The sequence below is a fragment of the Lithobates pipiens genome, unplaced genomic scaffold (assembly GCF_037356315.1).
Source record: "Lithobates pipiens isolate NorthernLeopardFrog02 unplaced genomic scaffold, aLitPip1_a1.2 Scaffold_18, whole genome shotgun sequence".
NCBI classification, from domain to species: Eukaryota; Metazoa; Chordata; class Amphibia; order Anura; family Ranidae; genus Lithobates; species Lithobates pipiens.
The window spans coordinates 147546611-147565682 of NW_027507758.1; the positions used below are offsets into that span (position 1 = coordinate 147546611).

Genomic DNA, 19072 nt, shown 5'->3' on the forward strand with positions numbered 1-19072 from the left:
TGCAGGATTTTGAACTGAGAGCCTATAAGCCAGAAGGTCCCTCTCCTCTTTAGATCGGATGACACAGCTCCTATAGTTGCCAAAATTTCCAAAGAACAGTTTTCCACATTGCAACAGACCATTTTAAATGAGTTTGGCTTGAGTATGGCAGACGGCAGTGTTTCCTGGATATTGTTCAGATATGGCTTCTTATGGAGCTTTAACTTGCATTTTTGGATGGCATGGCAAACTGTATTCAGACAGTGATTTTTGGAAGTGTTCCTGAGTCAATGCAGTGATGACCATCACAGAATCATGCCTGTTTTTAAAACGGCGCTATATGAGAGCCCAAAGATAAAGGGCATCCAGTATTGCATTTTGGCTTTCTCCCTTGTTCACAGGGATCTCCAGATTCTCAGAATCTTTCGATGATAGTATGTACAGTAGATGATATATTAAAGGCTTTGCAATTTAACATTTAGGAACATTATTCTGAAATTGCTCAACAATTTTTAGGTGCAATTTTTCACAGTAGGTGAACCTCTGTCCATCTTCTGAGACACTCTGACTCTTGAAGATGCTCCTTTCCTTTGTTTTGTTACTGACCAGTTGCCAGTTAACTCAATTGCAAAATGTTCTTCCGGCTCTTCCTTTTTATTACCACTTACTTTGACAGATTTTTGTTGCCCTGTCCCAACTTTGCTGTCATTAATTTGAAAATTACCTTATTTCTTTTCCTTCAAATGTAAAATTTTTCTCAGTTTAAACATTTCATATGTTTTCTATTGTGCACAAATGTGTTTTATAAGATTTGAAAATCATTGCCCTCTGTTTTCTGTTCAATTACAATCAGATTAAACTTACAATATAACCTTAGGCCCCTTTCACAAGCGCTGCTATTTTTAGCGGTGCTTTACTGTCAATTTTGCGGCGCTATTTGGCCACTAGTGCTTTTACCCCCCCCCCCCGCACGCTAGCAGCCGAGAAAGCGTTAAAACTACCCCAAAGCACTACTGCAGCAGTGCTATGCCGGCGGTATAGCCGTGTTGCCTCATTAATTTCAATGGGTCAGAGAAGTGTATACACCGCTCCTTCACCGCTCCAAAGATGCTGTAAGCAGGACTTTTTTTTTTTGTTTAGTGTCCTACCAGCGTACCGATCCAGCTTTCCTGGGCTGCGGGGCTTTCACATTGGAGAGACAGCAGTGGCTCTTTCAGGCTAGGTTCACACCATAGCGATGCGGGAACGCCGCGAATCCGCGGCGTTTTCCCGCATCGCATGCCTCCCGCCGGCAGTTCACACTGCCCTATGCGGACTGCTGGGAGTGTCAATGAAATGTTAATGACACCCCCAGATCCGTCCGCATATCGCAGTGCGATCTGCACACTTGCACAGGAATCGGATCGCATGGTGTGAACACCCATGCGATCCGATTCTGCTGCGGACCAAAAAAAGGGTCCCGTGCGAGTTTGCGGCGGGAGCGATGCGAATTCAGCCATACTATCTGTATGGCTGAACTCGCATCGCTACGGAGATCGGATGTGATTTGCACTGCAGTGCGGTGCGAATCACATCCGGATCTCCCACCAGCAGCAGTGTGAACCCAGCCTCAAGGCGCTTTGCAGGTGCTATTTTTAGCGCTGTAGCGCCTGAAAAGCACCCCAGTGTGAAAGGGGTCTTACAAAATGGTTTGCAGAAAGGAAAAAGTCTCAACAATGGGCCTCTCATGTCTCTCGTAGAAGAATATTCTTTTTTTCCTACCAGTTAGAACTTTGCGTTTAAAAAGTATGGTTATGAAATTGTTCTGTTCGTTTTAATTTATTATAGGGGTGTTTTGTTTGTTTATTTTTTTTCGGATGTTTATAGCTGTCACCAGAAGTGGATAAGAGGGGAGATTCTCCATGCGAACAGTTACAATGGCAGCTGTTTTAAGCTAGCTAACAGGCTAAATGGGGGACAAAACCCAAACAGATTTCTCCATTTATGCCACAGATGGATGAATCTCCTAGTACGGCTACTATAGTTTGAGAGCTGGACTCCCCTAGCTGTTAAAAGACTGTGACTGCATCTAACTGGATGCAGGCACTGTTCGGTCAACGATATTCTGCCTCATTCATTCGGTTTTTGAGTCAGGTGAATTTCAGCCAGTTCATCAGGAACCTGATGAAAATCTCAGTGTTGTGCCAGCTTAAGAGATCTTGTCTCGCTTCTTGTTGTGAATAAAGACAATAAGTAAAGAAAAAAAACTCTCCAATAGGACACAAACCTCATTAAAAAACCTGCCATTTTTTTTCATTCCCTACTTTATCAAAAACAAAACAATTTAAATTTGAAGTGGTTGTAAAGGCTACAGTTTTTTTTTTACCTTAATTTATTCTCTGCATTAAGGTAAAACATCTTTTGTGTTTTGTTCCCTGCTAGCCCCCCTAAATACTTACCTTGGCTCAATCTCGATCTCCAAGCACTGCGCTCAAGAGCAGCAGAGCTGCTGTCTGTATCTCTCTCCTCACTGGCTCAGAGACAGCAGCATGAGCCATTGACAGCAGCAGGAACCAATCACAGCCTGTGAACAGAGTGGTTGGGAGGGGCTGAGCCTCACTGTCTGTGTCTATAGACACAGGCAGGGTGGTTTGGGATCAAACCCAAATGTGTGCCACAAAAGGCAGAGGAGCAGCTAGGATCGGAGCTGCTCTGTACAAAATAATTGCATAGAGCAGGTAAGTATAAACCTGTTTAAAATATATATAATTTACAATCACTAAGATTACAGATGAGCTTTTGCTAACCACTTACCTTTTTTATAGGAATAAAAAGTTGCATGAGTTGTCAGCCCCTATTAAAATACACAATGGCAAATGTCACGGGAGCCCTTTGTCTCCTTTACTATACATCTTGACAATGGAGCACCTGGCGTGGCACTGCATAATAACTCAGGCTTTACAGGAAAATATGCATTGTATCTCACTGCTACAATCTATCTTTTTATGCGTGTCAAACATCCACACGTGTCCCTCCCTGCTTTTGTAAGGGAACTTGAGACATTTGGGAGTGTGAGTAAGTTTACAGTCAACTATGAAAAGGCTGAGGCCTTAAACATATTTATTTCTCCTCAGGTAAGCTCTCCAAAACAATAAATGTTTCTTTCAAATGGTAAAATGGATTGGCTAAGTATTTGGGTGTACCAACATCCTTGACTACTCTTGCAGTTATAAATTTTATCCCCTTGTTGCACTTGATCTTTTCTTGTCTTCAGTCCTATGCTAAACCTACATTTCCATTGTTTGGGCACATAAACATAATCAAAATGGACATACTACCCAAATTACTTTGTCATCCAAATGATACCAGCATGCTCTCCCATGGGAATTCTCAGACACCTCAATATGCCATACATAAATGTATCTGGTACCATGCTAAATTCCAGAATTGAAGTTCCACCCGACCATTGCCCAAAAGTAGAGGAGGGGGTGGCACTCCGAATTTGTCTCTCTACCTTCATGCATCCTCTTAGTCACATTCTGGATTGTTACCATAGTAGATCTACAAAGTTTTGGACTACTTTAGAAGATGATTTAGCTATACCTGATCTTGCATGATTACTGTGGACGGCTCCTAGCCATAGACCTTCTAGTAACTCCTTACCTCTTAGGGCAGTTTCACACTCAGGTGGTGAGAGCGTTGGCGGTAAAGCGCTGCTAGTTTAAGCAGCGCTTTACATAAGTCTTAGAGGTGCTTTTTGGCTGCTAGCGGGGTACTTTTAACCCCCGCTAGGGACCGAAGGAGGGGTTATTACCACCTGTGTAGTGCAGCTGCTGAAACACTTTGCAGGTGCTTTGGCAGCGGTGCTCATTCATTTCAATGGGCAGGGGCATTGTTAGGAGTGGTGTATACACCGCTCCTATACAGCCCCAAATATGCTGCTTGCAGGACTTTTTTTTAACATCCAGCAAGCGCACCACTCCAGTGTGAAAGCACTCAGGCTTGCACACTGGAGTGACCAGAGAGGCTCTTTGCAGGTGCCATTTTTAGTGCTAAAATGCCTGTAAAGCACCTCCAGTGTGAAAGTAGCATTGGTGTCATCTACACTTAGCACCTGAGATCTCCATATACATAAGTTTCCTCCCATCCAGATCTTGCCTTTTTATAATGGCATTATTTGGCAGCCTCACATTTCCTCCTGCCTTACATAAATTACATTTTTTGTTATGAACGAGAACTGAAAGGCCTTTGTTGCATCAAATCTTGTGTGCTGGGACATTCCCCCCCCCCCCCCCCCTCTCTCGGAGCTATTACCATTGAGCCACTCCCCAACATTGGCCTGGATGGAAAATGCCCAACTATGACACTGCCTTCAGACCTTATAGTTTCCACTCCTTCTATCGAGACCTTAAACAGACTTTGAGGCCATGCTCACACAGCAAGGTAAACCAGAGCAGTCTATCCCTTTTGTATCAGCTTCTTCCTAGACAGTCCTTCTCTACTGCTTCACACTTCTTTTCAAAATGGGAAGAGGAACTTTGCATTATACCAGATGAGTTTGGGTGGGAGGGCTGGAGGTACGATGAGGTAAATTTTTGGGGTTCGTGCCCGTTAGTTGTCTCATTTTGGGATAAAATACTGGAACTATATTATAAGCTTGTTTTTCCAATACCCCCCAAACTTTACTTTCCATGATTCCAGGTCCTTTTAAGCAAATTAAAAGAATTACTACGTAATTTCCTGACCTCATGGAGGACTGTTCAGCGTAAGACACTGGCGTAAGCCTCATACACATGTCTGTTTTTTTTTTTTTGTTTTTTTTTTCCCCCTCTTCTTTTATACTTTGTGGTTGTCTGTTCTCTTCCAGGGTAACACAGCAAGTAGGTTCATCTGGTTGATGGCAATACTGACCACACTTATGGGCTGCACTCCAGTTCATTGAAACATTTTGCTGGTTCTGCAACAGATTTTCTACTGGGATATCTTTCATCTGCTGATATAATGCCTATGATATAACCCTTTTGTTTCGTGGAATTTTGCTTACAGCTGCTGAAATATTGTACACCATGTCTGGGTATTTCTGAAGAAATGGACATGTCTTGACTGTTTTCTACCTTTTTGGATACTGTACAGGTTTTTACGCTTTTTGTACTTGTGACAGTTTCTAATAAAATAGATAAACCTAAAAAGTGGCATGTGCCACCAAGTGATGAGTGAACACTAGCTGCTGCTAGCACCTGTGTTCCCACATCAACAGCAATAAACTATGAACTATATGTGATACTGCTGCTTATGAAACCTGATTAGTACATGTGACGAAACAAACATAGGAATTAAAGTGTCTGTGCCAATAAATCAATAAGTGAACACCGTTCAAATAAAGTCCATAAGTGATAAACTTAGTAAGAATCTTCTTTATATAAGGCGCACACAACTTTTCTGTATGAAACGTGCTTCACAAATGACTCCACTCCATGACTTGTGCTCCCCTCACTGAATGCCTTGTTAGACCCTGAAGGGGATCAAACACGCTCTGCACACAGTGTAATTCTCCTTTGAAAATGGCTCCACAATGGTCACCAGCAGCTCCAAAACTACATAGAAAACAAAAGGGCTTCCAATAGTTGCAGTAACTAAGGTGTTATGAACAGAACCTCGCCACCCCAGCTTCATATATTGCACTCGCATTTATTAAAATGAAATGGAGCATATAAACATGATCCAGGCTCCACCTCTTATCTTCACTGTTGCTTTTCTTTACTTTTCAATATCCAAGATTTTGTGGCATCTTTAGTATTGACATTGATGATGAAATGTATGAAGACAAAAATGTAATACACCATGTCAGAAAAGGCTCTATAACCAGAGTTCTAGGCATCTGACATTAAATTTCCTACCTCTCTGGCCCTTTCTGCTTTCCAAGCTTTTTTATCACTTACCATAGAGATGGGTGGCATCCCTGACAAATAGGGTGGTTTAGAGAAAGCTGGGGTGAGGCCATTGTCAGTTTTTCCTGATAAAATTGAAATCCGTCCGAATCAGCAGGAACCAGACAGATTTAGATCCAACTATGGGCAGGCTGGTTGTACTGTAGTCGATCCATCAATCAACTTCAGCAAAACCAGCCTGCCAGAGTTTTTTCACCCTATCACTGCCAGCAGTTATAGCAGCCAACAATGATCATTGTATTCTGCCATTGGGAAATGCAGAATGCTATAGAGCTGTGGGAGGGATTTCCCCCATCAACACAGTCAGTGTTGATGGGGGAATCAAGCAATTTTCTTTCCTTCAAGACCTAGCTGTGTTTCTGAATCTGTTTATGCATTTGTTTTGTTTTTTTAATTATTTTTATGGCCTGACTAGTCCATATTTGTGTCAGGCCGCGTACACACGCGGGGACTGTTCGCTCAACTTTGTCCGCTGAACAGTGTTTCGGCGGACAGTCCGCTCGTGTGTGGGCTTTCAGCGGACAGTTTCAGCGGACAGTCTGACGAACAAAGTTTTTCGGAAATTCCGAAAAACTGTCCGCTGAAACTTGGTTTGAGCGGACAGTCCGCCCGTGTGTAGGCTTGTTCGTCAAACTAAGTCTCGCGCATGCTCAGAAAGAATTTACACGCCGAAGGTTGCATTGCAGTGTATAGGACGTCGTTTTCTAGTCCCGTCGTACGTGCCGTTCACGTCATCGCGCACGGTTTCAGCGGACTGTTCGTTCGTCGTGTGTGGGCAAGTCCATCCATGCTAATTTTGAGCGGACTGTCCGCTGAAACTGTTTGACGAACAAAGTTGAGCGAACAGTCCCCGCGTGTGTTTGCGGCCTCAGGGTTACTTCAAATCTTTGTTCTGTAGCACAAATGCAAATTTTTAACCCATGCCTTGCTTCCACTATGGTAGTGAGGTATAACTTCCTCATCACAAGCTTACACTGGGAATGTTTAGGCTGGTAAAAAGCTTGTACACAGTGACTAGATTATATACTATTTTTTAAGATAAAAATGTAAACATTACCCCTGATATTTTAATATTTATTCTTAGATGAAAAGTGATATTAAATGCACTTAATTGCAGTGCACTTGGTAAAAGAATAAAAAGTATTCCAAACCGTAGTAAATATTTTATACTGCCACCATATATATTTAATTTAGTTAACATGTAACTACTATAAAAATAAACCTTTTTTTCTAATGATAAATTCATACAGCCCCTCCATCTTAATTGCAAATGTAGGCATAACATTTTTGCAAAACAGAAGAAAAAGTTGGGAGATATATTCGAGTACATTCAACTTGCAGCATGTAACTCTTTTTTTTTTTTTTTTTTTTTTATGTAAGCCAGTGTTCTGGGAATACCTCCCGTGTTGCTAACCTGCTCGTAAATAGCTTGTGTCGCCATCATGATTTTCTCTCTGAAACATGAAACAAAATTCAGTTGCATAACTTCTTTGTTAAAACTCTAAACGGTTGTGATAAACCTTGTGTTAAAGCAGTAAGTCTTGAGGCCATTAGACATGGCCCATCAGTTACACGTTCTACTGCTATGGTACTTTGTCCCAATCAGTTAATATACTAGAACAATGTGCAAATGTTTTTTTCCTGGTTTCAATTGCTATATCCTCTACCTTTTTGTTACCACATTTACTACAACTAGGACTAGGGTCCTATACTCTCTTGACAAAACCTAATCTTGTATACCGTATTAAGCTGGGATAAAATGGTGACTCGGTTTTTATTCTTTTCTTCTCTAGAGTGCTGATCAAATCTCTGCACTTTGTCAAAGCATGCAGGAGGTAAACCAGGACATGATGGATGGGCAAAATGACAGCCCTGAGCCCCTCAGGCGACCACTGGCTCGACACCTTTCAGATGCAGACAGACTTCGCAAAGTTATACAAGAACTTGTGGACACTGAGAAATCCTATGTTAAGGTACAAATAGGTGGCACATTATAATTAATTCTATGATAAAAGATGACTTCCAGACAGATGATATTGGGCCATTTTTAAAGTCTTCAAATTTTTTTATGGATAGACAATGAGTTTATGATGTCCTACGAGGTGAGATATGTTTTTAGCCTGCCCACGTTTCCATTTAAACTTACTAAGTTATTTGCAGGGTGATATATAGATAGATTCACCTTTCCCACAAGGTTTCCAATGCTTGGCTTTTGTGTAATAGATTTCTGTAATTGAATGTCTTGGTTTCTGTGTATTGGTCCCAGAGTGCTCAAAGTATCCAAAGCCACCTGTAGGTGCCAGTTTTTAATGCTTGCTGGCAGTGTAACCACTGTAGTGACATGGCAGATCTACTTTAAGTGAGGAACCAACACATGGCATAGTCTGTTTTATACCTGGGTGCAAATGATGACGAATTTGTGACCAACTGAAAGTTTTAACCACAAGATCGCTCTCTCATAGCCAGTGGAAAGACTGATGTTCACATGGAGTAGAAGAAATCTCCTGTGCCTCCCCATTCATCAACATTGAAAGGATTCAACGGCCCCCCTGGCATTATCAGGCTTAATTTTAACAAGAATTAAGCCCTTGTATGCATCAGTGTCATGGATGGGATTAAGCTTTCAGATGCTGGAGAGCTCTTCTACTTAGCGGTCTTCTTAATCTTGCATTCAGGAGGAATAGCAAGGTTAACATATGAACTATGAGGTTTTTATATTTGTGCACTTTTTGGATTATTATAGGTCATTGATCACTTTTTAACATCTTTTGATGGGTAGGTAGCTATATATGAATCTATGATTTGACAAAATTGAAAGTTGTGTATTTTTTTTTTTTCATCTCATTCCACAGGATTTAAGTTGTCTGTTTGAATTATACTTGGATCCTTTGCAAAATGAAACCTTCCTTACTCAAGATGAGGTAATTATAATTATAAATTATATCCTTAAAGCAGATGTAAAGCATTATTGCCTTAAACCACTTTTGTATGCTGCACCACTAAAGTAGACATATAAAAGATTGCAAAAGGCCTTCCCTAAATACTCTTAATGTCTGTTACAACATGGCCAGGGCAGTGGATGGGTCTGAGGTAGCAGCTACGGTGTCTGATCATCTGCAGCGGCACCCTGCTGTATTAACTTGGCAGGACAGTGAAGAGCAAGTGTGCAACACTGATTTAGCAGCATGACTTTTGCTGACAACTGAAAAAATACAGGCGCGGTGTGTGTTTGTATTGAAAAGTTGTGACTAAGCATTGTTGCCCTACTTCAGAAAACACAATAGCAAACCCTGAGCTGGCAGGATCTCCAGGTAAAAGTTAGCAAAAATCAAAGAAAATGGTAAGGCTAGTCGGATGCATGATGAAGTACATAATTTAGCGTTATAGTTTAATACCACATTAAGCAGGACTGAAGCAGATTAATGAACTCAAAACATTCTATGTTTACTTTTTTAAAATTTGGTATTGACCTTAAATGTTTAATTAGGGCAGCAGCCATAGCATTTTAAAAGGAGCCTGTCAGAATATAAATATGGTAGGTACCACTGCTGCCTTGTTTTTGCAAGCTTTGTCATCCTCGCTATTAGGTGAGGATGTTTGTTATAATCAGTTGTCCCTATGCCTGAAACCACTTATTACTGGCTTAGAGACTTGTGAACGAGGATAGCAAGGACAGCCTATGGGTTTGCAACGTCAAGCCAACAGTACTAGCCCCCATACTTCTATTTGTATTGGTTTCCTTTGATAAGAATTTACAAAGTGGTTTTGATTTGGCATGCCTGGTTGAAACCATTTGCAGTATCATTTTCCATTATGCTACAAGGTCTAAATTTTCTTTTCTGACTCTACAGGCATACTGTTGTGTGCAATATTATTATTATTATAAATTTTTTTTTTTTTTTTAATACAGGTCTTTCTAGAGTAGTATTTTAAAAGAAACATTTCACACTGGGTTCATTCAAGAATCTCAATACTAAATTTAAAATAGTTAGAACTTTAGGATTGACATGTTTCTCCTTATTTAGATATACTTGCTTTGTCCAAGCCTGACCCCTTTTTTTTTTTTTTTTTGAGTGATTTAAAGGTCATAGGTCATCTAAAGTCCGGTAGCTGCTGACCTGTCAACTACCTGTCCTGACCCTGTCCTCCAACTCTAAAAAGTGCATAACTGTTCAGAAAACAAAGCCCAATACATTTACCTTCCTAATAACTATAAGGCTCTGTTTAGTTTCTGTTTAGTTTCTACTTAGTTTCTGCTTAGCAGAACTGGTCCTCAAGTACGTATGTTCAAGATTTTGATAATTGGGCACAGCTGAGATACAATGTTGTAAGAACATGGGGACTGGATGTGAGACTAATAATGAGTACTAGATTGATTATTTTATATCTGGATACATCTTCTGCAAGGAAAATGGCAATTCAATTTTTTAGCATTTTTTTTTTATTAGTTTACTGTTCTGTTTGTAGATGGAATCTTTGTTTGGCAGTCTGCCTGAAATGCTGGATTTTCAGAAGGTATTCCTACAAACCTTAGAAGATGGCATTTCCAGTGCTGCTGACTTTAATGTGCTTGAAACACCATCTCAGTTTCGGGTGAGTATCGTTTATGTCACTGGATTACAGAACGTCCTTATCTTTTTGTGCTATAATATGTAATCCGGTTGTCGTCTAAGTTTTATAATCATAAAAGTCTTAAATAATTTTTTATATTGCCTTGAATTAACAAGTTGCCTAAACATTCGGAAAAAGTAAGTAAATTTGCAGTTGGTAGCTTTCTTTTGCTGGTTTTCTAACCTTTCCAAAGATTAGTAGGTGTATTGGCCCATTTCTGTATACAAAACAAAACTTTGACATTTCCATGGGATTGATGTCAGGACACTAACTTGGGCATTTTAACATACATAATTTATTTGATTCTTCTCTACCTTGTTCATTATTTTTTTTCAGAAAAATGTCATAATATCAATTGGATTTTGTGTCATGACTTTTGTATCAGACAAATGTCCTGGTACTCTGTTGTGAAACTGGGTAAATAAATGAAGGACATGGGTTAGATTGTACGCATAATCTCAGGATATTGATGCAGTTTGATGCCTGTATTGACAAGCAAACCCTGAGAAAGGGACATAAGTTTGCACGTACAAAAAAAAATTTGTAGTAATATCATCCCTAAAACAGATTCAGCTAGGACTTTATCCCCAAAAATTAAATCCTAGAAGTACTACAGTATTCAGACCTTTGAAGATGAAGATAAGGCTGTAGTTTCTGATAAGCTGACGCTCAATGTACTTTTGTAGGAGCTGACTCAATTGTGATTCAAAAACATGCCATAAAATTAAAGGGATTGTAAAGGTGGTATTTTTTTTAATTTTTTTTTGGATTAACAAACCTGTCATACATGCCTGTTCCATGCAGTAGTTTTGCACATATCAGGCCTGATCTTCCTCTTCTTGGGTCCCCCACCAGTGCCTTTTGATCCATTTCTGGGTGCCCTCATAGCAAGCCGCCTGCTATGGGGACACTCATGCGTGCTCTCTCCCGAGTCGGCTCTGTATCCATAAGCCCTGCTCCTGCTCTCTCCTCCCTGCTGCTGCATCTTAGCCAATGAGAAGAGAGAGACCCAGGAGAGCCACTGCTCTCGTGCACATTACTGGGTCGAGATCGGGCACAGATAAGTATTAAAGGGGAGATGCACACTGAAAGCGTTTTACCTTCATGCATGGAATGTATGAAGGTGAAAAACATTCAGCCTTTAGAACCACTTTACAATATTCACTCTCATGTTACATATGATCTATTAGAATCCAAAAGGTTTTCAAAGTCTCAGTGTAGGCCCTCTGTTCTGTGTAATAACTGTACTTTTCTCTTTGTCTTAGAAATTGCTCTTCTCCCTTGGAGGCTCATTCTTGTATTATGCTGACCACTTTAAACTATACAGTGGATTTTGTGCAAACCACATAAAGGTGCAAAAAGTTTTAGAAAGAGGTAATTTGCAATGCAATTCTAAGCTTGTATGTGTGTGTATTATATTTCAGAAGAAGATATTTACATACATTGTTTCTTATTTATGCAGCGCGAACAGATGTAGCTTTTAAGGATTTTTTGGATGCCAGAAATCCAACCAAACAGCATTCTTCAACTCTTGAGTCATACCTTATCAAACCAGTACAGAGGGTGCTGAAATACCCACTGCTGTTGAAAGAGCTGGTATCTCTAACTGACAATGACAGTGAAGAACACTACCACTTGACAGGTAATTTTTCTATTATTATTTTTTTATTGCTTTAAAAAAAAAAAAAAAAAAAACATTTCCAAACCCAAATAGATTAGCCTCATATCAAAGAAAAGTTATAAAGATAATCAAGCAGCTTCCAAATGGTAAAGCCATGGGAGAAGATGGTTAGACAGGGATATTTATAAACGATTAAATCTATTTTCCTCAATATTACATATACTGTATTTTTACATGGGGATAGGAGGGGGTTTTTGAATACAGGAAAAGAGGCTCATGTAAAGGTTTTGCAGAAGGAAGAAAAATACTTAAAACAGTGGTAGTGTAATTTTATTTTTATTTTTTTATTTAATGTGGACAAAATCTTGATAGTGGAACGACTTGTTTTAATTTTACCCACTTTAATATCCCCGGCCCAGGTCAGGTTTGTCAAAGGTCTGTCAGCTGTCTTGAACACATGTAAACTGTTAGTGACTCTTTAACCACTTGCTTACTGGGCACTTAAACCCCCCTCAGTCCCAGACCAATTTTCAGCTTTCAGCGCTGATGCACTTTGAATGACAATTGCGCGGGCATACAACACTGTACCCAAATGAAATTTTTATCATTTTTTTCCCACAAATAGTGCTTTCTTTTGGTGGTATTTAGTTACAGCTCGGAATTTTATTTTTTGCTAAACAAACAAAAAAAGATGCAAAAAAATAAATAAAAAAATCATGTTTTAATAGTTTGTTATAAAATTTTGCAAACGGGTCATTTTTCTCCTTCATTGAAGTGCGCTGATAAGGCGGCACTGATAGGCTGCATTGGTGGGCACTGATGGGCTGCATTGGTGGGCACTGATAGGCTGCATTGGTGGGCACTGATAGGCTGCACTGGTGGGCACTGATAGGCATAGTTAAGGCGGCACTAATAGGCACAGATAAGGCGGCACCGATGGGCACAGATAAGGCGGCACTGATGGGCAAAGATGGGCACAGATAAGATGGCACGGATGGGTGGCACGGATAAGTGGCACGGATGGGTGGCACGGATGGGCACTGATAGGTACCACAGATAGATGGGACTGATGGGCACTGATAGGTGGCACTGATAGGTGGCTCTGATAGGTGGCACTGCTGGGCACTGATGGGCGGCACTGCTGGGCACTGATGGGCGGCACTGCTGGGCACTGATGGGCGGCACTGGGGTGCAGCACCTTTGAGGCAGATTGGGTGGCACTGTGGGTGGCACTGTGGGGTGGCACTGTGGGGTGGCACTGTGGGTGGCACTGTGGGTGGCACTGTGGGCATTATGGGCACAGACGGGGGGCACTTACTTTTACTTTGTTAAACTTCAGGATGGCACTGCGGGAGGCAGGTGGGCACTGGCAGGTGGCATGTGGTGACTTTCATTGCTGGCCGTGATCGGGACTGATGTCCCGATCACGGCCGCCGGTGATCGGCTTTTTTTTTTTCTCCTCGCGCTGTCAGCGCGAGGAGGAATAATAGCCGATTACCGGCTCCGTTCTATCACATGATCAGCTGTCATTGGCTGACAGCTGATCACGTGATAAGGGGTCGGGATCGACCCCTTACACGGATCGGTGATCAGGCGAGTCTCACGGACTCGCCGATCACAGGGCGCGCAGGCCGCTCGTAACCGGGACGACGTCAATAGACGTAGTCCCGGAAATCTAGGTCCGCGCTAATGCCGTCATTCGGCAATAGCGCGGTACCCAAGTGGTTAAGATGCAAAAAAAAAATCCAAAGAGAAACCATTGATGCTGAAAAGGCATTCGACAATGCGAACCTGGCCTGGTTAGTTCATGTTCTGCAAAATATGGGATTTCAAGGACAGTATATGCATCTACTATCAATTGTATATAAAAACGCAGTTGCTAGAGGGTATATACCCCAGACATTTTCCCCATTTTTAAAGGAACTAGACAGGGATGCTCACTGTCAGTTTTTTATTTTTATTTTGCAATGGAGCCTTTATCCCGAGTACTTCAATTTACTTTAGAGACTTCAGGAATCACTATAGGGGTTGAACAACTTAAATCCCAATATTCAATTATACAACCTATTGTGCCTGAGACATGTTACATAGACTGGGTAGATCCAAGTTTTTTTTCTTTTTTTTTTTCAAATAGTGAGTTGGAATCAAATATGGTATCACCGTGGTATCTAATGGCCCTTTTGCATTGTCAACCTGCAAAATTGCCTATATTGACTCACTACGCCATATCCATAAGTGATATGGTGGTGGAGAGAAGTGGGAAAATATACTCATAAACCTCCGTATTGTACAAAATACCTTACAATTAGAGGTAACATCATTTTCTGCAGGGGAATAACATATGGCTTTTCACAGATAGGCAAATCAAGGTTTGCCACGTTTATATTACTTACTTACAGGGAATCCATACACTTTTCAGGCTTTAAGTCAGAAATATCCTATACCCCATCAGATTTTTTGTTTTTGTTTTTATGCAATTGTCTTCCTACTGGAGAAGTATCACGTCTCATCATATACAGGACTTGTCTACCCTCTTTATGGACACCCTAGTAGGAACTGTGGATTTATCCATCTCTGGCAAGATTTAAAGCCTTTTTACTTGGGAATGTCTAACATCCGAAAATGTTGTCAAGCTTTTCAGGTGGATAAGATAGTATCTAAAATACTCCAAGCAATCTGGAGGGTCTGCAAAATTATAATAAATGAATCATGGGGTGAGATGCAAAATAAGATAATGCATCAAGCATATTTACCATTTTAATACCATGACCCATAGAAAGGATTTTACCATAGATTCACAAAATGTGGAGAAAAAAGGCCACATTAGCATATTTATAGGTACAGGGGGAAAGAGGACTCCCTGAGAAAGAAGTCACGGGTGGCCCAAGCTGCTTGTTAAGGGAAATTTTATTGCACAATTGTAAAAAAAAATACACCAAAAATACAAAAACTAGGCATCCGCCACCAACACCTAGACTAATATAAAAAAAGACAGCATTGTCTAATTAAAAGCAACTGCGTCACATCATGCATCAAGCATGCACCATATACTCCCAAATGGTACAAAAGGTAGCATTTAGATAAGCACATAGATACCGGTGACAAGCACCATCAGAAAACGTGCATATAACGCCCCTAATGACCGTTGGGCTCCCAGTTGGAGGATATGGGGGTGTAAATATGGCAGGTCCCACACACTGGGTAGTTGACCCTATGAAGCTACTACCAATGAGTTTGCTTAGATTTGACTATTGTCCAGCAGACAGGTGCACTGAAGAGGATGGCCTGTAGCCACTACCAATCAGTAGTATTTACCTTCAGCTTCAAGCCAAGCCATATTGGTAGAGATAGCCCAGTGAGAGGTTTAGAAATAGAGCAGTGGGTTGAGTTTATCTCCGGGTCAGGGCAGGGGTAGTTAGTTATACAGTGATTTAGACAGTCAAAGGACCAATGGTCTGCTCACCCAACCATTTATGCAGGAGTCTCTAGTGTCCGCCAGGTATCCCAGGCATCTCCATGAGAGCCCATCTGTGAGGGAATCCTTTACTACACAGATCCAGTCTTCCAGGGTGCTCAGCAATCAAATGGAAGTCCAGGGAACATCAATGTTTGGATATCACTGGTGGTGCTGTAGCATAGAAATGTAATCTTGGCTTGTTGTGCTGATTCCTCACAGAGGTAACTCCCACTGTCGTCATGGTGCAGTGCATCATCTGTGATCTATAGAGCATTATTGTCGTGGTGTCGTTGCCGACATGTTCCACCCAATCACATGGGTTTTATCAAGGAAGTGTTTTATCTTTTTTAATTGGACAACGTTGTCTTATTTTATATTAGTCTAGGTGTTGGTAGTGGGTGCCTAGTTTTTGTATTTTCAGTATATATTTTTTTTTCTACAATCATGCAATAAAATTTACCTTAACAAGCAGCTTGGTCCACCCGTCACTACTTTCTCAGGGGGTCTGCTTTTCCCCTGTACCCATATTTTTGCTAGAGTTCTAAGTCTCGGAGACCGCACCATAACTGGTGAGTCTGTACTTCTAAGAATGCTGTACCTGCTGTGCACGACTACCTGATGGTGCAGCACCTATATAATAGTGAGTTGATGGTTTCCATTTTTTTTGCACGTTAGCATATTATTTTTGGTACTGTCCCTTAGTTCATTTTTGGAAGCAAGTATTGGTTTATGTATCTAAGATTTGTGGGTATAGTATACCAGAAGACCCAGTGCGGGTTCTGTTTAGCGATTTGAGAGATCGTGCCAGAGGGACAACTAGAGAGATGCATTATAGAATGGGTTCAGATTTGTTTAAAAACAGCAAGAAGTTGCATACCTAGGGAATGGCTCAATCTATTTCCTCCAACTTTAGAAATGGTACAGAGAGCTATAAAAAAAGAAAATCCATCAATGAAAATAGATGAAGGGGGGGAGCAATATGCGCAGAAAATGTTCAACGGTGGGCATTTTTATATATGTAGAGATCTCACAGTACAGGAAAAGTAAATGTTATCACCTACTTGGGTGTATATAATCTGTAAACCCAGAATATGATTGTTGACCATATGTATTTTAAGACCTTTTATAATTTAGAGTCTAGATTTTCTGTCTATGAAAAATGTTTATATATTGTGAGAGAGTTGTGGCAATGAGATGAAAATAATGGTAAAGAAAGTATAAAGGAATTTTGTGGATAGTTTGGTGATGGGTTATAGAGAGACGAGCCAGTAAAAATTTTGGATAATTTATTAATAATTAGTACTATTAAAAAGCTTTTTTTTAAATTGGCGCAAAATCTAATATCCCCTGATTGATATGACACTGAAAGTATAATTATAGTATAGATGTTGGACCCCTCTTTTTAATGTGACGGGCATCTTTTCTTGTGTCCATATTAATAATCGTGTTTGATCAAGTTGGCTTTTTTCTTCTAAAGCCATACTTATGTTGTTTATTCGTAAATTAAATTGGCTTGTTATAAACTGATAAGTACAGCTTGAAATGGGAATAATGTGCCCCATATATATATATTTTTTCTTTTTAATCAAATTTAGTTTGTGTTTTTGTTCAGCTGCTTAGGTCAAAGCCATACAGGCATGTAGAAAATGTGGCAAAACAATACATTTCACAAGGGACATATGTGCCTGCACTGTGTACTATGTTTGTTTTTACTGTGTTTGGGCTCCAATGAATACAGTAAAACTATGTGGGAAATAATGCAACAGACAGATTAATCCCTTGGCAATGGGGTGTGCCTGCTCTTATTATGTAATAGAGGGGCAGAGGAAGTATAACATTCTTTAGGGTTCCTTACTGAAATGGTACCATGCATGAATCCCAGACCATTTAACACGATTTTTGTTATTTTTCCACCACTCTGAGCCTTCCATTCTATCCATTAGATGTTAAGTTTAACATGGGTTGCCAATTATTCCTTTTTTCTTCTGAACACAAATCTGTACATATGGTGTAATTTACGCCGTGCACAGAAAACAGGATACATTTTTGAGAACAGTTTCCAGTTGGCAGTTCACTTGAGGGATAAAAGGAAGCTGTGTAGTTGTTAACTGCTGATCATGTAACAATGACTCCGATATTAATGTTTACTTATTACTAGATGTCTGACAATTATAAGAAGTTAATGCCAAGCCAAGTTCAAAAGGTAATTGGGAAGCAACCACGTTTTCAATCACATGCACTGAGGGCCCTATTTAAAACATCTCTGTTCTCTACAGGACATAATTTAATATTATACAGGATTTATATAGTGGCAACAGTTTTCACAGCGCTTTACAACATGAGGGCAAACAGTACAGTTACAATAAAAACAAAACAGGAGGAATTGAAGGGCCCTGCTTGTTAGAGCATACAATGTAGAAGGAAATAAAGTGATACAAAAGGTAATAACTGTTGGCGATGGGCTGATGGAGAAGATAAAAGTACAGTTGTTAGGTGGAGGCAGGATAGGGTTCTTTTGGTTTTTTAGGGATTGCCTAAAAGTGGACAGAGTACATTATTTTATAGTTCATTCTGCATTTCATGAGTCATTCATACAATTCAGGCCATGTTATGGAGCCTGCAGTGTTGGGCTCTCCTCCTCCCTAACTTAAAATGGATAGAGCTTTGCTTTCTTCAGAATCCTGAAGCAAATTAAGTAGAGGGCGCATTTTGTAAAGCATATCAATTTACTTCAAGGATGTGGCATGTATTTATTTTATAAAGCAATATTTTGGTTTCAGTAAGGCCATAATGCTGTATACAGAAAAAAAAAAAAAACGCGCGCGCACACACAGGAAGACCTACTCTATAAGCGGTGTCCTGTAATACTTTTCCAGTTGTTCATCTTGCCAGAGCTCCCTTGCTGCTCCTTACTGTCACGTATATGGTGATGGAGCCTGATGTGAAGAAGTAGGTGTTTCTTACAACTCTAGCTCCGTACCACTGGTAAGGTAACTGGAGGCACGAGAGCTCGGAGTCGCACGAGTGCTTAACAGTTCTCGCAGTAACAGATGCAGAAGAGTTGTCTGTGCATGTCCCAGATGCAGGTTGGACCAAGGATGCTGAGTGGTGGTGTGATGATGGGCTGGCAAGTCACTGACACACTTGGCAGGCTGAGGGATGGCTGAGCACAGATAAAGCCACAGGTTCAGGATACAGAGCAGAGTCAGGCAAGCCTGGTAAATAACTGGCAAGCAGATAAGAAGCAAAACAGCAAATGAGTAGAAAGAGTCCAAGCCAGAGTCGGTAACAATGAGATAGGTAGGCAAAGGGAGCAGGCACAGACGTGGTCCAAATGCAAGCCAGGTGGTCAAGGCAGATCAGGTCAGCAACAGATGATTAGATACAGGAATGGGTATCCGATATACAGGAAATGCTGTAGACCATAACGCAAAGTCCTAGTGCCTCAGTGCTGTTTAAATGGCCTACTTGGTGCCC

General features: G+C 40.6%; 1 protein-coding gene across 10 annotated transcripts in view; it reads left to right on the plus strand.

Annotated features, from left to right (window-relative positions):
- TIAM2 (TIAM Rac1 associated GEF 2) overlaps positions 1–19072 on the plus strand; it is a 437269-nt gene that overhangs the window by 386792 nt on the left and 31405 nt on the right. For all 10 annotated transcript variants that reach the window (XM_077486237.1, XM_077486240.1, XM_077486241.1 and 7 more), the window contains 5 exons: positions 7700–7879; positions 8759–8827; positions 10374–10499; positions 11783–11891; positions 11980–12159. In XM_077486237.1, the coding sequence (XP_077342363.1) occupies positions 7700–7879; positions 8759–8827; positions 10374–10499; positions 11783–11891; positions 11980–12159 (664 nt within the window). The remainder of the gene's footprint in view (positions 1–7699; positions 7880–8758; positions 8828–10373; positions 10500–11782; positions 11892–11979; positions 12160–19072) is intronic.